This window comes from Lolium rigidum, chromosome 5 (genome assembly GCF_022539505.1).
Source record: "Lolium rigidum isolate FL_2022 chromosome 5, APGP_CSIRO_Lrig_0.1, whole genome shotgun sequence".
NCBI lineage: Eukaryota > Viridiplantae > Streptophyta > Magnoliopsida > Poales > Poaceae > Lolium > Lolium rigidum.
This window is the reverse complement of record NC_061512.1, coordinates 211,320,969-211,343,757: the sequence shown is the minus strand read 5'-3', so window position 1 is coordinate 211,343,757 and position 22,789 is coordinate 211,320,969. Positions and strand designations below refer to the sequence as shown.

General features: G+C 50.7%; 1 protein-coding gene across 1 annotated transcript; it reads left to right on the top strand.

The window, feature by feature from the left end:
• The first annotated feature begins 336 nt into the window (after positions 1-336).
• LOC124652912 (O-fucosyltransferase 35-like) lies at positions 337-5,930 on the top strand. Its single transcript, XM_047191958.1, has 9 exons — positions 337-819; positions 2,814-2,939; positions 3,031-3,100; positions 3,192-3,262; positions 3,349-3,437; positions 3,534-3,666; positions 3,749-3,981; positions 4,768-5,244; positions 5,401-5,930. The coding sequence occupies exons 1-9, from the start codon at positions 337-339 to the stop codon at positions 5,600-5,602; spliced, it is 1,884 nt and encodes a 627-aa protein (XP_047047914.1). The 3' UTR covers positions 5,603-5,930.
• The last annotated feature ends 16,859 nt before the right edge of the window (positions 5,931-22,789 follow it).

The following is a 22,789-nucleotide window of genomic DNA, read 5'->3' as shown; positions in this document are numbered from 1 at the left end:
ACTTTTTCCGAGAAAGAAAGAAGGAATAATCCGCATGCAGCCGCGCCGACGCGTCCAAATGGCAGCGCCGTAATTATTTGGGTCCGACCGTTTCCGCCCCGCTTCCTTCCCACTACGCCCTGCCGTCTCCTTCACGCCTCACCTCACCTCACTCTCCCTTTCACTGCCCAACCGAGCTCCATTAATGGCGCCTCCCCTAATTTAGCAATCACGCCATACTATAACATCGCCACCAAGTCGGGGTACGCCGAACCTAGCCCGCCCGCCCGCCACCAGTTCCAGGGTCGAGGCAGCACGTCCTCGGAGGGACTGCCTCCTGGAGCTCCCCACCGCCACATGGGCTACCAACCCATGCACGGGCCCGCCGGCGCCGCCGGCGGCGGCGACCACCTGCCGCGCCTGCACAGCCCCCGCGTCGGCGTCGGCGGCTCCATGACCCGCCGCGCCAGCTCCTTCAAGCGCTGCGCCCCCGGCGGCGAGATCGAGCTGCAGATCGCCGGCTCCCCGCGCTCGCCGCGGGCCGACGCCCTCGGGAGCCCGCCCTCCGACGCCGCGGAGCCCTCCTCCTCATCCTCCTCCAGCGCATACGCCGTCGGCGGCGTGCACCATCAGAACAACCAGCAGCTCCGGTTCCGGCTCTTCAAGCGCCCGGGCACCGGCGGGTCCGCTGGCGAGGTCGTGCTGGGGCTGGGGATCCGGGAGCGGAGGAAGCTCGGGAACCTGCTCTTCTTCGCCTTCTGCGGCGTCTGCCTCCTCCTCGGCGTCGCCAAGATCTGGGCCGGCGGCCGGGCCGCGCTGCCGGCTGGCGATGATCTGCAGGTATGGAAACTTGCGTTCTGCTTTAGACTGCTAGCTGCCATTTGGTAGTAATGTTCCTTCTTTAGGATCAACAGCACGTGGTGTTCGGCCAACCCTGCATTTGTTTCTCGCTTCTTTAGTTCTTACCACGAATGCATATGGACATTCTTGCATAGTAGTAATAACTTGCAATGACCACTTGCATTCTGAACTGCAACCTTGCAATTTGGCCACCGGCGTAATGTTCTATTGTCTGAGTACCATATTTCAACGTTCTGGAAAAGTCAAAAGGGGTGGAAAGAGAGATCTGATGGGATCGGATTCCCATTGTCTGATACTGAAAATGTAGTAAGAACCTGGGCGTGTTTCTGTATTGTTGCAATGCGATTGCTCCAGTGTACAACCCCCGCCCCCAAACTAGAGCAAACTTGAACACAAGGACGGCTGATGTCACTTGATACCCCTTCGTTATTAATACTAGACGTGTATGCGTAGCATAGCCCTGTATAAAACCCGTATGGCCCAACTGAATTGTACGAATATGTTGCATACGCATGTATATGGTTATGTACGTACGCGGATCATTGGCGGCGACTCTTCCACGCGGTGGTGGTCGTGGCCGCCGGACGGGAGGGATGACAAGGCGGTGCTGGCCGGCCACGAGCCATTGTCTGTCTGTCGCGTTGGGAACGAGACTAGCCGGACTGTCTTGCGGTGCATGGACCAGGCTTTCTTGCGGTTCCTGCACCGGACTGCCTCATAGTGTAATGCCACGCTGAAGCAGTTGGTCTGCTTGAAGAACCGCTAGATTGGTTCCTTGTCTTCCTTCAGCTTGAGCTATATAGCTCTATTTGGAACTCCGCAAGCACGGGTGTTTTAGCAGACACTTAACCTTTTAGTCGGACGTTTCCTCACTTGTTGTAGGTTTGGAGCCCTTCTCAAGTTGGTTTACTATTAAAACACTTGCCACTTTGGTACTTGTAGTTGTTGGCTGTTGGTTGTTGTAGAGTTGGGCAGAATATTCTTTATGTCCATAGGATCTCAGGAAGTACGCTTTACTGTCTTATTCCATGGAGTATAATGTGCTAGTAGGTGTGCTTAGTTGGGTTTATTCAGATCAAACGTCTATGATTCCAGAACTTCATTGCTAAATTATCCCACCGGTTCCAAATTGTCCTTAGCTCTGGTTCTAGATAGGGCTTTGACGATGCAAATTTTAATAAAAAAAACTACATACATATGGTGCTTTTTAGTGTGCGTATCCAAGCTAGATTCAACAACGAAATTAGCTGCTAACATGTGATATAGTAATATTTACTCATAGTGCGGATATACAGCATCTATGAGTCTGCTGTCGCAATATTAAAGTGTTCAATTGCTGGTTACTCAAGAGGAAATTATGGTTGAAACTAATAATAATAATATGATAGTGTGTAGAGCCACAACTGGACAATTTTTTAATTGGCAGAATCAAGCAATATCGAGTTGAAAATTGCATCAGGTTTCATAAGACTAATATTCTCATTCAGGGCCCTGACCAACCAGAACTAGATGGAGAGATAATTCCTCAGTTGCTCATAAAAAAATATTGTACACCTGATCTTTAATACTTTGTCCTCTTTTTGCGAATGTCCACCTTTACGTAAAAGTTCGCAACTGTCACATATCCTTGATTACATTTGTATTAGTAGCTGTGATATTGGAAGCTGATGATAAATTCAAATTTGTGCATATATTGCAAGTATGGGTTATATACTTTCAATTGGCTTTAGTGTAGCATAAAAATCTACATGATAGTATTGTGCTTGGCCTGTATTCTTTTCCCAGTTATATTATGAATATGATGAGCTATTGAGCTTATTCAATTATTTTGACATCGCATGAAGTTTATATGACTGGACATAACTGTTATCCCAAGTTATTGACTCAATCTAGAACTCTATGTCGTAACATTTAGGAATGAAATGCTTTCGTACTGAAGTGTAACCTAGCTATCTTTTTGTGCATGATTCTAGGATCTCTCTGTTTCCTTCAGTGATAAAGGGCATCACCACTTCGGGTACATGGGAGGGAAAGAGCGCGACAGGATGTTGATTACAGTTGAATCTAGCATTGGTGAAAGACAAGGAAGTGTGGGTGAGGCAAGTAATATATCGTGCTAGATCTATTCCTTTGTTGATACCATAATCAGTGAAAGTAACATTTGTTTTTCTTTTTTTATGCTTCATATAGGCCTCTGATGTCTGGTCCCAGCCAAGCAGTGCAAACTTCAGACAATGTATTGTTTCAAACTCTCATAAAAGTAGGTTGGTTTCTATCTCATAAATACGTTTGTTTATCAATCTTTTACACCTTTGTTAACATGATATGACTGCCTGTTCTTGATTGTATAGAGCAAGATTCTCGCACGAGTGGCTACATTCTCATAAACGCAAATGGAGGCTTGAACCAAATGAGATTTGGGGTGTGATTGCTATCCTATATACTATTGATTTTTTTGTAGCCATTATAATTCCTTGGCCTGATATCTGATTATTTTTCACATCTCAGATATGCGATATGGTTGCTGTTGCTAAGATTTTGAAGGCAACATTGGTTCTACCTTCACTTGATCATACATCCTACTGGGCAGATGACAGGTTGGCCCCTTTGGCCCTAGCCTTAACTCTTCAGTCTTCACCCTAGGTTATCAATCACTGTGCTCATTACAATTATTGTGCTCCTCAATTCTGTAGTGAATTTAAGGATCTTTTCAATTGGAGGCACTTCATCGAATCGCTGAAAGAAGACATTGATATTGTTGAAACACTACCTCCTGCATACAAGCATATCGAGCCTATGGCTAAAGCTCCAATATCCTGGTCAAAGGTTAAAACTAGATATTTTTTGATCCATATAATTTTACATCGATATATGTTGGAAATACTCACTCACTACTTTATCTTGGCAGGTGAATTATTACAGAGATGAAATACTGCCTCTCTTGAAGAAACACAAAGTCATTTACTTCACACATACAGATTCTCGCTTAGCAAATAATGAGCTTCCTAGTTATATTCAGAAACTAAGATGCCGAGTTAATTATAGATCTTTGAAGTATTCTCATACAATCGAAGATCTTGGTGCTACCTTAGTTTCGAGGATGCACCAGGATGGAATCCCATATCTTGCTCTTCATCTAAGGCAAGTTTTATGCTCCTACATTTATCTCAGTATGCTCTTGTCTGCACTATTTTTTGTTGTTTTGCATACTTACCAACATTGTTCTCTTAGTAAGTATTTTTTCATCCTAATTATCGCAATTTGTGTTGTAGCTGCAGCTTTTATCATTTCAGTCATACCAAGGAATGAAATATTGGTTTGCCTGTCTCCAAATATACTGCAAGTAGAATGGGCTTGAGCATATTGTTTTTTTGTTCGCACATTAATCGTTCTGTTTATGGTAGCTTCTCCCACAAGTTAATCAACCGTTGATCTCTTCAGTAAAGATAGGTGTCCTTGTGAACCTTGAAGTGCAGTGGGTCTCATTGCGGTGATGTTTTATTGATAAAATAGGTTGCCTATGTAAATCACTGGTCAATGATGTTAGGCGTGATACTTCACAGGCATTTCGCAAAATAATCTTGTGAAGAAAGTTTTGGATTGCTTCAACTAGGTTGCGAAGTTCTACTCTTGAGTTCTTATAACTATAGCAGCAAACCATGGGACACAACCATTTTGCTAAAATTCCAGAACTTTTGAGCTGTGTTGTAGCTCTTGTAACTCTTAACTTGAAATCTTTCATAACATATAATGACTTAATGAACTCTTTTTAGATGCACCATTTAGCAAGCTTACAAGTGAGAAACCATGCACTAGTATACATTGTGGTATTCACTTGCACAAAAATAAGATGGGCTAGCCTCTGAGTTGTTAGTTATTCTTTATTTACAATGAGATTTTCTGAATTAACAATACTGATTTTTGCAGGTATGAGAAGGATATGCTAGCTTTTACTGGTTGTAGTCATGGCTTGACATCGGATGAGGAAGAGGAGTTGCAAAAGATGCGTTATGAGGTCAGTCATTGGAAAGAGAAAGAAATTAACGGAACCGAGAGAAGAAGCATCGGTGGATGTCCTCTGACTCCAAGGGAAACTTCACTTCTGTTGAAGGGATTGGGTTTCACACGAAGCACCAGAATTTACTTAGTTGCAGGTGAAGCTTTTGGGAATGGAAGCATGCAAGCGCTGCTGGACGATTTTCCCAATATCTATTCTCATTCTACCCTTGCAACTGAAGAGGAACTTGAGCCCTTCAAAAATCACCAAAACATGCTTGCTGGTCTTGACTATAGTGTAGCTCTTCAGAGTGATGTCTTTATGTACACATACGATGGAAACATGGCAAAAGCTGTACAAGGCCATAGGCGTTTCGAGGACTTCAGGAAGACAATTAACCCAGATAGGTAACACCTTTTTCCTATGGTCATTCTTCTACAACCAATGACCCAACAGGCAGAAACCCAATTTTATGTGTTGCATTTTTTTCCCTTATAAGAAGTAGCACTATATGTTATGGTTTTGGGTTTCCACTCTTTTCTCAATGTATAGAGCTCTTGCAGGATGGATTTTGTGAATTTGGTAGATGAATTTGATGAAGGAAGGATCGATTGGGAGAAATTCAGTTCAGAAGTGAAAAGGTTGCACAAAGATAGAACAGGAGCTCCATATTTCCGGGAGCCTGGAGAATTCCCAAAGCTAGAGGAGTCTTTCTTCGCAAACCCCATGCCGGGCTGTATATGTGAAAAACATAGTGAACAATGAACAAGTAATCCAGCCCAGTCGATAGTTCTCTGACAAACTGCCTGAGGCCCTCTGCTTCCTGCCAGCTGCAGCATGTACGCTGATCATTAATTGTCGAGACATGGGGCATTTCCACATCCATTTTCAAGCGCATCCCCTGAAGCTCAATGCAAGAATTTTGATAGATGAGCTCCCCTGAAGCTCAATCCAAGCAGATGATCAAAATGCGGAAGCAATTGGCGGTGGTAAACTAATTCCCATACAACCAGAGCACATGGAGATCCAGCATATCACAGTGATTTGCTGCCGTATATAATTACCTACATTGTCTGAGTATGCCTAGGTCATTTTTTGTTGCACTTATAGTGTGCACATTATTGCCGCTGCTAAGTTGCATTTTGTCTAGAAAACATTGGATATATGCAGATGTTCGCATGGGGGTTGCCTTGTGCCCTTATGTGTACAACTGAAAATTTTGACACGTGTATTTTTACCCAGATATATACAGAAGTATACCACGTAGATCTTGCAGGAGGCTTGTGGCAGTAAAATGCAAGTAACAAAACATGGTTATTGCATAATCTAATGTGCTACTAAAAACATTTCCGTTGTTCCTGAGTTATGTGCAGAAGGCTGTGTGCCGAGAATTACCCAAGAAATGGTAACAATGAAGGGTAATGGTGCCCATACATTATGGTTACGTCACTATTTGTCAGCATAAGTATCCCATTCGTGAAGCTCTTGCAAACACTTCTGTAAGGAATTTAAGCTAGTGATCCAATAGCAACCTGTAAGTTCTCAGAAATTTGAAACAATACATAATAAGAGGTTTTTCCAAGGAGATTGTTGCAGGCCGTTCACTCGTACAAGGATTACTTATGACCAAAACAGAGCATTATAGTTGCTCCTGCTAGGAGCTATTTTCTTCACGATGCATATCTAGCTGTTATGGTCGGTTTGACCTATACACGCAGGAAGCCCACTAGTGGCTAGTTATGGGCTTAGCCCAAGTAAATTAGGGGCTTGTAATATCCCAGGTTTAGAGACGATCGAGGGGTAGATTTTAGAAAGGGATGTGCATTGCATAGCAAATTCTGGGGAAATTTCGCGCTTTTAAACAAAAACTGCATCGAAGGGGAACAAGTTTCTCTCTCGACACCTTACAGGGTTAGGGTTTCGAGGGTGTGACAAACTTGCATCTCACTTAATTAGATTAGGGTTTTGAGTTGAGAGGGGAGAGTTTGAATCACCAATTTAAGTTGCATGATTGAATCCTAAGTTAAGATGGTTGATCAAGCTCAAACCAAATTTGAATTTGAATTTCAAATTCAAACATCAAGTTATTATCTCATAATTCAAACTTGAGATAATTTAATAAACAATCTTTAATAATCAAGATATAAATAGAACAATTAATATATAAAGCTCATTAGAGAAAACTTTGAGCTTTATTGATAATCACACACATTACAATGTCATTACAATATTCATAAGTGAAATAAAAGAATAATACAACACATTACATAAATGGGCAGAATAGAAGAAAGGAAAATAAAGAAAAATTACAAGTTAATATCCTAATCTAAATTCTACAAGATCATCTTCACTTGATCTTGTATATGATGAATTCCATGTCCATTTTTGCTCAATTGATGATCCCTGCACACAAACACAAAGAAAGAAAATCAAGTGCTATGCCAAGTGGCATAGCCACTTGGCAAATTCGCAAAGAAATTGAATTGGAGAGGATATGCACATGGATCTGCCGGGCTGATCCATCTCCAAGTCCTGGTACACCACACCAGGCTACACACACACACAAGGCAGCTCACGAGTACATGTGTGCATGCTCAACACCAAGGCATGGGGTGTGCATGCATCACAAGCACAAACACACACCGGCAGTGAGTCACAAGCTGAACCGGACCAAGCCGTCGACAGGGGGAGAAGAGGCCAGCCATATATAAACCTCTTCAACAGTGAACCCTAGCCATTCCATCGGCAGCATCTCCAAAGAGTAAGAACACCAAGAACAGGAAGAACAGCCAGAGCTGTTCAACCTGTCTCAGATCACCACTGAACCAAACCAAGATTCACAAGCTTGCAAGGAGGAGAAGGGCAGGCAAATCAAAACCACCAGAAGCAATCCTCTACACCAACAACTCATTCTAGGAGCTGGAGTGAGGTATAAACCAAATCAACCTGAGCAAAACCAAGTTTTGCTCATATATAAGCATGCTATGCATCACGAGAGCACTGAAGGGTAGGAAACCCAGATTGTATCATCATTTGGCTATCCGAGTCATTTGGTTGAAGCAAACAGAGAAAACAGCCAGTAGAAATCATCCAGGGAACACTGGTTATGTCCACACTGGGACATAACCAGAGAAATCCAACATGGATTCAAAGCCTGGCTAGCTACCAAGCTCACTTGACAACCCATAGCTAGCTAAGCCATCAGACATGATAGACTATCATGTGTCTATCTAGATTTGTCAACACCAAGAGCAGCTGGTAACCAAAGATGGTCAGGCCAGTAAGCCATAATCCACCACATTTAGCCACAGAGATAGTGGGAGCTACCCTGACAGCACCAAGTGGCTGTCAAGGCCACCTCAACCACAGCCAACACTTCCAGCCAACACATCATCACCCAGAAGGGTTCAGAATGGACTAGGGTTCCCAACAAAGGTTGGCATCCCTCTAGCCCAAACAAATTAAATCTATATGATCATTACTGCTCAGCAGTTCACCACAATTATTCATTTAAGCCAAGCCAAATAACACAGATAAATGAATATACAAGTAATCAACACACCAGAGCTTTGCATATGATCCAGAGGATCACTGCAAGCATCAGATTATGCTTGAGCAAGCAACACCATACACCAGCACAAGCCAGTAGGTCACACAGCCACTAGGAAAAGCCCTAGAGGGGTTGAAACAGTAGTCCAGCATCAAGCATCTGATGATCAGTTGATCATCAGGGCTTGACAGAGCATGAAAATTACATACTAGAGCCAAGCCTAGTACTAACCATCGATCATATAAATGGAACAGCCACAGATCATGAACAATTGCAGCACAGATAAGAAAATACGTTAGTGACAGTGAAGCAAAGCCCCGAGAGCACCACACAGATGGCACTGGTTCTTGCAAAGTTGCAAGAATTTACACATAGCCATCTAGCCTGGACAAGATAATTGAATACACTTGAGAGCCTAACAAGAGCGATGAACAAGAACAGAAGCACGGGGAGAGATTCAAGTAAGAAATGCATAGCAGTAGCCAGCGCAATAGCACAGCCACACAGCACAGCAGCATGAGCACAAGCTAGCAAGCCGCAGCAGCAGCGCATCGGCACGGCAAGCATCTCCACATGGAGGATGAGGCCTGTGGCCGAGCCAGATGTAGGAGAGAAGAGAGTAGCGCAGAGAGGGAGAGAAGGAGACGAAGGAGTACTCACTGGTGGTGCGTGATGATGGGCGCGGCCATGGCGGCCACGGCGGCACACGCCGGGGGCACGGCAGCGCCAGGACAAGCCAAGCCACAGCAGCGCCGCAGCTACCAGCAACCACGGCGTGGCACACGGCCGCACCGCAGCGCCAGGGACGCCGACCGAGCGGCGGATCTTCGCGGATCCGTGCGGCCGAGGCGCGGATGCGTTGGGGAAGAGTCGAGGTGGACGCGAGCGTCAAATCGACGCGGACCACCAGGTCCGCCGTCGAGAGGCGGTCCAGATCCACATCTGATCGTCGCCGATGATGGCCGGAGGCGGCCGGAGCAGGGCGACGACGGCGGAGGCGATTTCGGTGTCGCGGGAGCCCAAAAGGGGAATTAGGGTTACGGGGTAGAGGACGACGAAGCGACTGGGTCGGTTGGACCGAGCCCACTGGGCTGGTCCAACCTAACCAGCTCGGCCGCCTGACAAGTGGGGCGAGGGGTATTTTGGACATTTCCAAAATACCCATTTAAACAAGAATTTCCAAGAATTTTATAAAATAAAATATAACTCCAAAAAAATAAATAAAAATATGAAAATGTATCAGCATAAAATTCTCTACCTAAATAAAATATCAAAGAGAATTTTTAAAGACAATAAAGAATAAGTCTTAATTTGATGATTTAAATAATGATTTAAATCACACATATAATTTTCAATAATAAAAATAAGTCCATTAATGCCTTTGGACTTCAAAACACCTTGACAACATTTCAAGGTTGGATTTACCCTAAATCAAGTATCCCTAAGATGTTCTTAGTATCTAACCTCTCATAAAATAACAACGACATCGGAAAACTGGAATCATGCATTATTGCTTCTTTAACCATTGCCCTTATCGGACAATGATGCTATTTTTCAGAACAAGAGGACAAGGGTCAGTCCACACCTTCCAAGCTGCGGAACTTTGCGGTGTTCAGGCAAGTTCATCACTTGCTCATGTCATTTGAGTATTTCTATCAAATTACTTGCAAAGTATTATGGTTATCACTATCGCATAAAAATCAAAACCACTACTTTCATAATTATGAATATGACTATGTGGTGGGCAATGGAACCATGGATTGTGTTGATATGGTGGAGGTTCCATTGCACGGGTTTATATCCATCTAGGATTAAATAACAAATGTCGCCAGTGATTCTTGTGCCGTAATACCCGTGTTAACCATAAGATCCGGAGTGGGACGGAGTAGTCAAAAGTGTTTCCACCTCTCGTTCATCAACGGATGCGCTTTACCGTAGACACTTGTATCTGTCGGCGGCAAGCGGTAGGCTGGGGAAGCCTTAAGTCCCCACGGCACGATCCGTAGACACTTGTCGTTCGAAGAACAAGCGGTAGGCTGGGGAAGCCTTAAGTCCCCACGGGATTGCGGTCTATGAGGGATTGTAAGGTGTCCGGAACGGTCTATCCATGATGATAGGGGAAGGCATATGAATGCCCGGAACGGTCTCATCATGGATATAGGGGAGGACAATCTTACAAAAGGGTGGGTGTTCGAGGTAGCGGAGGAACATGATTGGCTAGACCTTATACCGGGCCTCACACCGAAGGAAGTGTGGACGGGAAAGCTGCCCGGTTGGCACCAAGGTTAAGATCTCTTATGGGTAAAGCAACACACCTCTGCGAGTGTAAAGAAGCGTGACTCGTCACTCCTCGTTCCGGGATTGAGGAACTGCGAACGCGGCCGGAAAGGAGCTCCATGAAGTTCTAGTAAACCGGTGAAGGTCGACGGACATAGCTCTTTGAAATAAAAGCAATCTCTTGAAGAAATGTTTACCAAAACTTGCATTGGTATTAGACTTTACGGTCTAATATCGTAGCTAGTGCATTAAACACCTCTTATCTATAATGAACTTGTTGAGTACGCTCGTACTCATACCACTCTTAAATCCCATGCTTAGATTGTCCGAACCCGTCTGGAGGAGGACTACGACAACATTGAAGGAGCCGAGGTTATCGGCTATGATGCACCTGACCTCTCAGGAGGAGTTGAAGGCGTAGACTACATCATCGTCTACGGATCCGGGGAGGCTTCCGGAGAAGAACAAGCCTAGAGATATCTGAGGAGTAGTAGTAGCCGAGCAGCACAAACTCTTACCATGTTGCTGCTCGATTAAATAAATGTTTGTTTAATGAGACAATGGTATTGTAAGTTAAGTTGGGTTCACCTCGAACCCAGGAGAAATCCTCTTAGGACCCAAGAGGAGCTCCGAGACGACTTGTGTTTGTGTATTGTAATAATATGTGAATGAGTTATGGACCTTGCTATGTTCTGTTGTACTACTCTGAGGGATGTGATATTTGCGGAATGGTACTTCGCGAATGTTGTATCAACGACTGGCATACTACAACATGCAGTGGTATGCAGGGTCACCACAGGGCTTAGCCCAAGTAAATTAGGGTTTAGAGGAGGCCGTCCTCCTATATAAACACTTGTATCCCTTTGAGATTAATCAGACAATATTCAGTATCAATACTGTCTCGTCTCCTGAAGGGAGACGGGAGACCCCTGTGCCCCCGCCGCAACAACCCTAGCCGCCGCCTCCTTCCTCCGCGACGGCGCCCAGCCGCCGGCGCCGAGCTCTCCAACCTCTCCGCCCTCACTTCCACCCTTACAATCTCCGCCCTAGACCCGGTAGAACCCTAGTCTCTACCACTTTGGTATCAGATTGCCTAGGTCTCATGGGCTCCAACAGCCCCCCCGTCGACCCCATCGCCGCCACGTCCGCCGCCGCCACCAACACCACCACCGCCACCGCCGCCGCCATGACCGGCGCCCACGCACTGCAGGGAGCCGCCGCCGCCGCCTCCAACGGAGACCAGGCCGCCGCCGCCCCCACGGGCCTCGACCTCCTGCCCGCTACTTTGGCGGACCTCGCCGACAGTCTCCACGCCATCCGTTTCGAGCTCGCGGAGATCAAGGCCGGCCAGCACCCGCCGCCCCCGCCGGCCGCCGTTCCGCCGCCGCCCCCACCGGCCGCCGTTCTGCCGCCGCCTCCGCCGCCAACAACGGTCGCCCCGCGTGGTGGCCGCCATCGCCTTCGCCAATTCCCACATGGATCGACGCGTCGCCCGTCTACACTCAGACTGCGGCGCGGACGACGGTTCAGCAGCCCGCCCACCCCTTTGGCGGTCCTGGCGGGTTTGCGGCCCCCTTCGCCGCGAGCACGTCCTTCAACCCGGGCCGCCAGGAGGGCGCCACCGAGGTCCCACCTCTGGCACAGCAGCCGCCCCGCTTCACCAAGATGGAGTTCGCCACCTACGACGGCGCCACCGATCCCCGAGCCGGCTGAACCGGTGTGAGCAGTTCTTTCGGGGCAGCGGACGCTCAGCGCCGACCGCACGTGGATCGCCTCCTATCACCTACGGGGCACCGCGCAGACTTGGTACTACGCCCTCGAGCGGGACGAGGGCGGGATGCCGTCTCGGGAGTGCTTCCGCGACCCGTGCCTCCGGCGGTTTGGGCCGACCCTACGCGGAAGCCGCCTCGCCGAGCCGGGACGCCTCGCCTTCACCACCACGGTCCGAGACTTCGCCGACCGTTTTCAGGCGCTCGCGTGCCATGCCCGGGCGTCTCGGCGCGGCAGCGCGCCGATCTCTTCGTCGGCGGCCTCCCCGACTACATCCGCGTCGACGTCGAGATGCGCGAGCCTGCGGACCTGCAGACGGCCATGTACTACGCACGGGCCTACGAGCAGCGCGCCATCGCCATGCAGCAGGTCTACGCGCAACGTGGCAGCGCTCGTCCCGCGCTCCGACCCGCCCCGACGCCCACCGCCCCGCCGCGCCCCGCGCCGGCCGCTGCTCCCGCGGGCCCTCCTGCGCCGACTCGTCCCTTCAAGCGGGCGACGGCTGCGGAGCAGCTCGGCGGCGCCGCCAAGGGCTGTGCTTCAACTGCGACGAGAAGTACGCGCCGGGCCACACGTGCGCCCGCCTCTTCTACACGGAGACCGTCGACGACGCCGACGTGGAGGCTCTCACCGCCGAGCTCGCGGCCGCCACCGTCACGCGAGGCCGGTGTCACGACCTACGCGCCGGTCGACGCGTCCGCCTTCGTCGTCTCTCTTCATGCTATGGCGGGCATCAAGACGGCAAAGACGATGCTGCTCCCGGTGATGATCAATGGGGAGCGTCTCACCTGCGGCTGGTGGACACGGGCTCGACGCACAACTTCCTATCCAACACCGCCATGCGCCGCCTCGCTCTCCGGCCGGCGGGATCGGAGAAGTACAGCGTCACCGTCGCCAACGGGGACCGTCTTACGTGCCGTGGCGTGGCGCGACAGGTTCCCGTGCTAGTAGGCGACGAGCCATTCTCCATCGGCTGCGTCGGCATCGACTTGGGCTGCTACGACTTCATCCTCGGCCTCGACTTCACGAGCACCTTAGGCCCCATCCTTTGGGACCTCGACGTGCTGTCCCTCATCTTCTGGCGCGAGGGCGGCCGCCGTGTTCACTGGACGGGCTTGGGCAGCACTGGCGCATCCCCGCAGCTCCACCTGATGGCCGCCGCGCTTGACGAGGCGCACCCGCTCCTGGCCGACTTACTGCAGCAGCACGGCGACCTCTTCGACGAGCCGCGGGGCCTCCCTCCCTCGCGGCCCTGTGACCACCGCATACACCTGCTGCCGAACACGGCGCCCGTCGGCTGTGCGGCCGTACCGGTACCCCCGAGCTGCGAAGGACGAGCTCGAGCGCCAGGTGGCGGTCATGCTAGCACGGGGCATCATCCGGATTTCGACGTAGCCGTTCCGCGCCCCCGTGCTCCTTGTGCGCAAGACCGACGGCACGTGGCGCTTCTGCATCGACTTTCGCGCCCTCAACATCGTCACGTCCAAGGACAAGTTCCCCATCCCCGTCGTGGATGAGCTCCTGGACGAGCTGCATGGCGCGCGCTTCTTCACTAAGATCGACTTGCGCTCGGGCTATCATCGAGTGCGCATGCCCCGGACGACATCGCCAAGACGGCGTTCCACACTCACCATGGCCACTACGAGTTTTTGGTGATGCCGTTCGGCCTCTCCAACGCGCCGGCGACCTTCCAGGCCCTGATGAACGACGTGCTCAGCCCCTACTTACGACGCTTTGTGCTTGTTTTCTTTGATGATATTTTGATCTACAGCGCATCCTGGGCGGAGCACCTGCAGCACGTGGCCATCATCTTCAACGAGCTTCGAGCGCATCGTCTTCATCTCAAGCGCTCGAAGTGCTCGTTTGGCACGACCTCCGTCGCGTACTTGGGACACGTCATCTCCGCCGACGGTGTCGCGATGGACGCGGACAAGGTCGCCGCCGTCGCCGCCTGGCCGACGCCCCAGTCGCCGCGAGCTCTTCGCAGATTTTTGGGCCTCGCGGGATACTACCGGCGGTACATCCAGGACTTCGGCCTCATCGCCGCGCCTCTCACGCGCCTGCTTCGCCGCGACGCTTTCTCCTGGGACGAGGAGGCGGCCACGGCCTTCGCCGCCCTGCGGCGGGCACTCACGACGGGCCCCGTTCTTCAGATGCCGGACTTCGACGAGCCGTTTGTGGTGGACTGCGACGCCTCCGGCATCGGCTTCGGCGCCGTCCTTCACCAAGGCGAGGGGCCACTCGCTTTCTTCGGCCGCCCTTTCGCCGCGCGCACCACAAGCTCGCCGCATATGAGCGCGAGCTGATCGGGCTGGTCCGAGCGGTGCGCCACCGGCGGGCGTATCTTTGGGGCCGGACATTCCGTGTGCGCACGGACCACTACAGCCTCGAAGTTCTTGCTGGATCGGCGCCTCTCCACGGTGCCGCGAGCATCGGTGGATCAGCAAGCTCTTCGGCTTCGACTTCACCGTCGAGTACCGCCCGGCCGCCTCAACACGGTCGCCGACGCCCTGTCCCGCCGCGACATCGACGACGCCGCGGACGCGCCCACGGTCGGTGCGGCCCTCTGCATCCACTCCGGGCCATCTTTCGCCTTCATCGACGAGGTTCGCCGCGCTACTACCGAGGCCGCGGATGCGCAGCAGCTGCGCCGGCGCCTGGCCGACGGCGAGCTGGCCGCGCCATGGCGCCCGGACGAGGGACTACTCCTCCATGGGCGCCGCATCTTTGTGCCGGATCATGGAGACCTGCGCCACCAGGCCTTGTCCTTGGCGCATTCCGCGAGTCACGAGGGCGTCCGGAAGACCCCGCACCGTCTCCGCGCCGATTTTTACATTCCAGGGGATGGCGTCCCTGGTGCGAGGCTCGGGTGCGAGCGTGTGTCACATGCCAGCGGAACAAGACGGAAACGCTCCGTCCGGCGGGCTTACGCAACCGGCCGGACGTGCCGTCCTAGGTGTGGGCGGACATCTCCATGGACTTCATCGAGGGGCTGCCGAAGGTTGGCGGCAAGTCCGTCATCCTCACGGTGGTCGACCGTTTCTCCAAGTACGCGCACTTCATCGCCCTCGGCCATCCCTATACGGCGGCGTCCGTGGCACGCGCCTTTCTTCGACGGCATCATTCGCCTCCATGGGTTTCCGTCCTCCATCGTCGGTGATCGTGATCCCGTGTTCACGGGTCACGTCCGGAGGGACCTCTTTGGGTTGGCAGGCGTGAAGCTCCGCATGAGCACGGCGTTTCATCCTCGGACGGACGGCCGGCCGGAGGTCGTCAACAAGATCATCGCCATGTACCTGCGCTGCATCACCGGGGATCGTCCACGAGCTTGGGTGGACTGGCCGGCGTGGGCCGAGTACTGCTACAACACGTCCTACCACTCCGCGCTGCACACTACTCCCTTTGAGGTGGTCTACGGGAGGCCACCACCGGCGATGCTTCCCTATGCGTCTGGCACGGCCCGTACTGACACGGTGGATGACCTGTTGCGTACCCGCGACGAGATATCGAGCTGAGGCGCGCCAGCGACTTCTTCAGGCTCAGCAGCTGGCTAGGAAGTACTATGATGCTCATCATCGCGAGGCGGAGTTTGCGGTGGACGACTGGGTCTGGCTCCGCCTTCTTCACCGGACGGTCCAGTCCTTGGACCCGCGCTCCCGGCGCAAGTTGGGCCCTCGTTACGCCGGTCCTTTCCGTGTGCTGGAGCGCATCGGCAAGCTCGCCTACCGCCTCGAGTTGCCTGCGGGCTCGCGCCTCCACGACGTCTTCAACGTCGGTCTCCCGAAGGCCTACCGGGGCGACTCCTCCTTCGCACCACCAGCTCTTCCACCTACTTCGGATGGGCGTCTCGAGCCTGCCCCGGCGAGTGTGGCTCGCGTGTTGAAGGCCCAGCAGCGCCGTGGTGTTTGGCACGTCTTGGTGCATTGGACAGGCCTCGCCGGAGGACGAGGCGACTTGGGAGAAGCTTGAAGATCTCCGCCGGCCAGCTTCCGAAGTTCAGCTCGAGGACGAGCTGTTTGAGAAGGCGGGGAGAGATGTTATGGTCGGTTTGACCTATACACGCAGGAAGCCCACTAGTGGCTAGTTATGGGCTTAGCCCAAGTAAATTAGGGGCTTAGCCCAAGTAAATTAGGGTTTAGAGGAGGCCGTCCTCCTATATAAACACTTGTATCCCTTCGAGATTAATCGGACAATATTCGGTATCAATACTGTCTCGTCTCCCGAAGGGAGACGGGAGACCCCGTGCCCCCGCCGCAACAACCCTAGCTGCCGCCTCCTTCCTCCGCGACGGCGCCCAGCCGCCGGCGCCGAGCTCTCCAACCTCTCCGCCCTCACTTCCACCCTTACAATCTCCGCCCTAGACCCGGTAGAACCCTAGTCTCTACCACTAGCCTCCAAGGGTCCGTAGTTAGAGAAGGTCAAAAGAGGTGTTACACCATCTTGTGCAAGTGAGCCACCTAATTGTATGAACCCATTCCCAGCAAGACACAAAAGATACTGTCTCCACCTAACAATTTATTCGATCTCACCTGCAAAAAGATAGCAGTCAATATGAATTTAAGCGACTCGTTACACGATATTAAGCAGGTGATAAAAATATCAGACTAGTGAAGAATTAGCAGCATATGGTAGTTCACAGATCTACAATGCATTCAGTGAAACATGAAACTCGAATGTCAGGTTCCCGCTGGAGTCAACAAGGAGCTAGAAAACTGCCAATTTTTTGTACATCCACATGCTTCAGCACAATGCTATCACTGTGGATCCCAATGTGCAGTACAAACCTATGTCAGCTGTCAAGACACGCAGCCAGATTATCACTTAATGGTCTGTTCAGTGGCCGATGTTAAAATATGCACTTCTGTCTTGTTTTAATTTTCTTTTTGTAAAGAATGAAGGGAGGTTGTTAGCATTAGACGGCAACTAAGCTAAAGACAGATACTAGCACAAAACCCATGTTCTTTATGTGATGATAATGGAATCCAACCAGAAGGTAGCCATTTGGAAAAGATAATCAATGACTCCATTTATTTTCTAAACAAACAAACAAGTCATGATCTTGTAAAGAAAGCTTGGATGGATCCAATCTCCTCTCACATGATTCTTGTATTACCATCCATCCCTTCCTCCTAAGCATCAATGCCATTCTCTCGGGTATTGATAATAGTACTCATACAGTCACACTTGTAATAACCCAATGACTAATTTTAGTTATGAAATTAATGTTATACTCCATATTTTTTTGGAGGAAATACATGATAGTATAAATGACTAAAATTTAAAGGTTCTTTACCATTAAAGAAGACTTGAGCATGAGGTGAAGCCCTTCTGTATGTCATTAGTTCACATAGAGCATCCTCGTTAAACTTTGAGCTTAAGCAACCAAGTCTAAGATGCATTGTGCGAAGAACTTTTGCTTTCGATAAAACGAGCTCGATAAAACACATTTCATTTGACAACCAGCCAATGTCATATATTTTCACAACCCGAAGGTTGGCACAAAAGGCATCAGTCAGTTGTGTATCTTGATACACTGCGTTTGCTTCAATTCCATCCACGTCACCACGGTCGATCTTGAAACAAAGAAAAATGTCAAACACCAAACGTAGCAGCGATCACCTCCAAGCACAAAAAATATGATAGTTTGCAAGGGGGTGTTCTGAGTTCATACCGTGATTTCAAGTTCTTCTAGATTAGGAGCATTCGTAAGTAAGCAAAAGGTTGACAGAATGGCAGGCCTCTCACAGAAGTGTGTCCAGAGGATTAAACTCTTTAAGTTGTTAAAGGTACATGGAAGTGTTTCCATCAAATGACCGTTGGTTAGCTGTAAAATAAAAACAAACATTGTGAATCTCAATGCAAAGGTGAGTTAGGTGAACTATTGCAAAACTGGCATTATTCGCTTCACTAAAACAGGTTATTGTCATGATACTAAAACGATCAGATTTTTTTAAAGCACATGTAGGCACTGTGTGTATATCTTCAGAACAAAGGAAGAATTACACAACTGCTTTTAGAACAAGGAAACCCACTCATAAAAATAATTGAGCAGGCTACAACGAGAAATGTTCCAATGCCTTGGAACTGAAGATCAATTCAAGTACTAATATAAGCACCAAGCATTCAGTTTCCATTTTGAGAATCTTTTAATTAGAAAACAATTTGTAGCATCAATTAATAAGAACACTAATTGCGATACAGGTCAAAATAAAAGTTTGGCAGGAGAAAAGAATTGAAACTATCAGAGACACAGAACATGGATTTACAGGCTCAACTCCCTGTTGCTTGATATAACTTAATTCCAGTAGTGGATATGAGGATATCTGATCTCAATTACCAACTCGCAACCTAATGAGAGGTAAGGAAAAAAAAAAGAATGTACCGGTGGCAGTGGGTAGCTTGTATGGAGACTGAGCTTCCTAACTGGAGCAAACCTGGCAATGAATCCTTCGAAATCGCCAGACCTCACATAGTTAACCAAATCGATGCTGGCTTCATCAAGGCATGGCAGATCCGCAATTCGCCAGCCATAACAAGCCATACAATTTATCGTAAGGCTCCGTAGGCTTGGTCCCCCAATCACCCACTCGTTTGAGCCATCGCCGCGGATACTCAGAAATGACAGATTTAGGGTATTAAGCAAGGGTGACGCACCAAGAATTGCTTCCAGCAGGCTCTCCCCATTCTCGGGGAATCTGGCTATGTCTAGTTTTAGCTCCTCAAGCACAGGGAAACTAGTGAATCCCACTGGGAGAGGTGGTATGCAGCATTGGTGCAGCTCCAGGTACACGAGTTGGGTGCATAAGAAGACAGAGGAGTGAAGGTTGAAGTTGGGGGGGTAGGGAGAGCATTGGAGGTTAATAGACTTGACGGCGCGGTTGTAGAGGGCGATGAGCCAGTCGGCGACGCGGGTTAAGGAGTGCTCGTCGAGATAGAAGGAGAAATGCGAGATGTGGCCGGGGTAACGAACAAGAAGGCGGTCGACAGCCACCGGGGTGTGCCACGCTTGTCGAGGAAGGAGAGGGAGATGGAGGGGAGGGCCTCCCACCGGCGGCGCCAGGCGCGAGAGAGGGCGGAGGTGCGGACGGCGTCCCGGAGGTCGAGACGGGTGAGGATGCAGTCGAGCGAGGGGCGGCGGGAGGGAGGTCAGCAGATCCGCCGCCGGCTCGCTCGACCGCGCGCGGTGGCACGGTGGCGCCATTTATCGCATCGTGAGTCTGTGACCCTAGTGTTAGGGTTTCCTTCTAAAAGTTGGGGTCACTCCTCGCAACATTTCATCGAGGAGAGGAGAAGACCCCTCCCGCTTTTGCATCAATAGATTTCTTCAAAAGTAGGCCTTCAGGTTTGCAATCGTACTGATGTTATGGCTGTTAAACGTGACGCAATATTTTCAGTACGAGCATCTCCAGTCGCGTCCCCCAAAGCGTCCCCCAATGGAATTTGGGGCCCGCCAGACAGAAAATGCGCTCCAGCCGCCCCGATACGGTGTCCGGCGCCCCGAGCCCGTCCCCGTCCCACAGGGGACGCACCGGGGACGCCGGACACAACGAAAAGCGAGGCGGGCTCCCACATGTCGGCGACTATTTGCATAAACCGTTGGTTCGCGCCTCTTTTCTCGTCGCTCCTTCCTTCCCGCGCCTCCCACCCCACCGCCGCCGCTGGATTTCCCGGCCGTTTGGGCGTCTGATCTCTGCTGAGAGTCCGCACCGTTGTCGCGGCTGGGGCTCCCACCGGTCGTGCCGCCGCCGCGTCGCCAGCGCGTCCCAGAACACGCCGTCAAATCCGCCCCACCTCCGCGCACAGAAGGTGCTCGACGACTTGCCAGGTAGGCGCGATTGGCCTCTGTTTGTTGCGTCGTCTGCCTCAGCGCAATTTTAACCATTGATTTTGCTTTAGCCATGGACAGCGACGATGAGATGGTTGCCCTGCTGCTGGAGGACGAGCAAGCCTTCGACGACGACCTGCGGGAGCATTTGCTGATCATCGCGTCCCTCCAGGACATGCTTGACGCTGAGGCGGAGAAGAGGAAGAGGCCGCGCCGCGGAGGATCAAGGCCGGGAAGAAGGAAGTCGAAGCCCCGCGAGAGGCTGGAGGGGCATGCCATGCCGCACAACGACTACTTCGCCGACGACGCAACACATGCCGACAATTTTCGGCGCCGGTACAGGATGAGCAAGGGGCTGTTCATGAATATCCTCCACGGCGTTCGAGAGTTCGACCCCTACTTCAAGCTCAAGCTCGACGCCGTAGGCGTTCTCGGGTTCTCGTCCATTCGGAAGTGCACCGCCGCCATGAGGATGCTTGCATACGGAGCACCTGCCGATACACGGGACGACTACCTTCGCATGAGTGAGTCTACTGTCATTGAGTGCATGTACAAGTTTTGCCGAGCTGTGGTGGGAAAGTTTGGCAAATACTACTTGAGAGGGCCAACCGAGGAAGAGACTCGCAAGGATCATGGCACAAAATGCTGCCGGAGGATTTCCTGGAATGCTTGGAAGCATCGACTGCATGCACCGGGCATGGAAGAACTGCCCGTTTGCTTGGCAAGGTATATACAAAGGGCGTCATGGATATTGCAGTGTGGTGCTTGAAGCTGTGGCAGATTATGACCTGTGGATTTGGCATTCTTTCTTTGGCATGGCGGGATCACACAATGACATCAACGTGTTGCAGCGGTCTCCGGTGTTCAGCGAGACTAGTGGAAGGGCATGCTCCACCATGCAACTATGAGATCAATGGCCACCAATATACCAAAGGCTATTATCTAGCCGATGGTATATATCCAAAATGGGCCACTTTTTTCAAAACAATCTCGAATCCATCAGGTCTGAAGAATTCCCACTTTGCTACGCGACAGGGAGGCTTGCGGGAAGGATGTCGAGCGGGCATTTGGTGTGCTTCAAGCATAATTTGCCATTGTCCGGTACCACTGCTCTAAGCTGGTCTCACGACCAAATGTGGGAGGTGATGCAGGCTTGTGTGATCATGCACAACATGATCATCGAGGATGACCGCAAGAATCATGCTAGGTCACATGTTGGTCCCTATGAGTGTCAAGGCCCTCTTGCGGAGGTTGATCATGAGTTGCCTGCAGATTTTGCTGATTTTCTCGCTATGCACGCAGAGATCCGTGACAACAATGTTCATGATCAACTTCAAGCTGATCTCGTTGAGCATTTGTGGAGGATCAAAGGAAATACCGTGGCACCTTGATGTAGCATCTATCCATATTTATTATATTTGTTTACTTGTTTGTTGTAATTTAATTTGAAAACAATTCTCGCAAACATTTTTATTCATATGCTACATTTGATAAATGTTATGTGTTAAAAAAAGTATTTTAAATGTTTGGGGGCGGCGTTTGGGGGACGCGGCTGGGGAGCGACGTCCCCCAAACGCGGCACGAACAAAACACGTCCCCCAAACGCTCAATTCGGCGCGGTTTGGGGGACGCGACTGGAGATGCTCTTATCCGACTATTTTGTTCACATCAGACACGCTTTTGGCTGTTGGTGACCAAGATCGGAGATGTGCGGCAAAACTTGTTGAGCTCCAGCATGCCTTCTATGGAAGAAGAGAAAATCCGGGCGAAAGCTTTGCCTTCGACCTTTGTGTCGGTGCCGATGATAGCATTGTCTACGGATGCTCGTTTTCCTCCTTAGAAGCATCGTTGTAGGATTTTGCTCTCTTCCTATGAGAATGGCTCGAGTCCTCCGGGTGAAAACCCGAGCTTTGGTTAGCCGGAGCGGGCGTTGATGGCGTTATTATCGCCTCCCTCTTGTGGGCGTCGTTTTGGAGAGTTAGCTTTAGCGGTTGTCCGTGGCTTCTCTTGCGCTGTGGTTGGTCGATGTCGGGGCAGCAGCTTCGGATGGTGGTTGTGTGTCGAGGCGACGACCTCGGGGTCCATGCTGGGGTAGCAGCCTCATGGGGTGTGGTAGTTGCTTGCGTGGCTTGGGCGACATTCTTGGGTGACATTCTTGTGTCGCTAGTGCGGCAGGTTGTCGGAATGAGTTCATGGCCTCACGGACCTTTACTATGACCCAGGAGACACGGAGGCGCCAGAATGAGTTCATGGCCTCACGGAACCACCCTGTTCCTCCTCCTGGACCTGAGATGGAGCTTGTGGTAGCACCTCAGTGGGAGATGCCTCTCCTTACCGATGAGATGATCCAGAACTTCGACTTCTCCGTATATGCTCATGGTGCCATCCCTCCTAGGTCTGCTCGTGCTCCTACCCCTGCTGATGATGATGGTGATGAGGATGAGAGTGATGCGGCTGCACGCGGCGATGGCGAGAGCTCCTGGTCCACCGGGCATGAGTTCTACTGATGGGTGCGATAGCATCTCTCCTC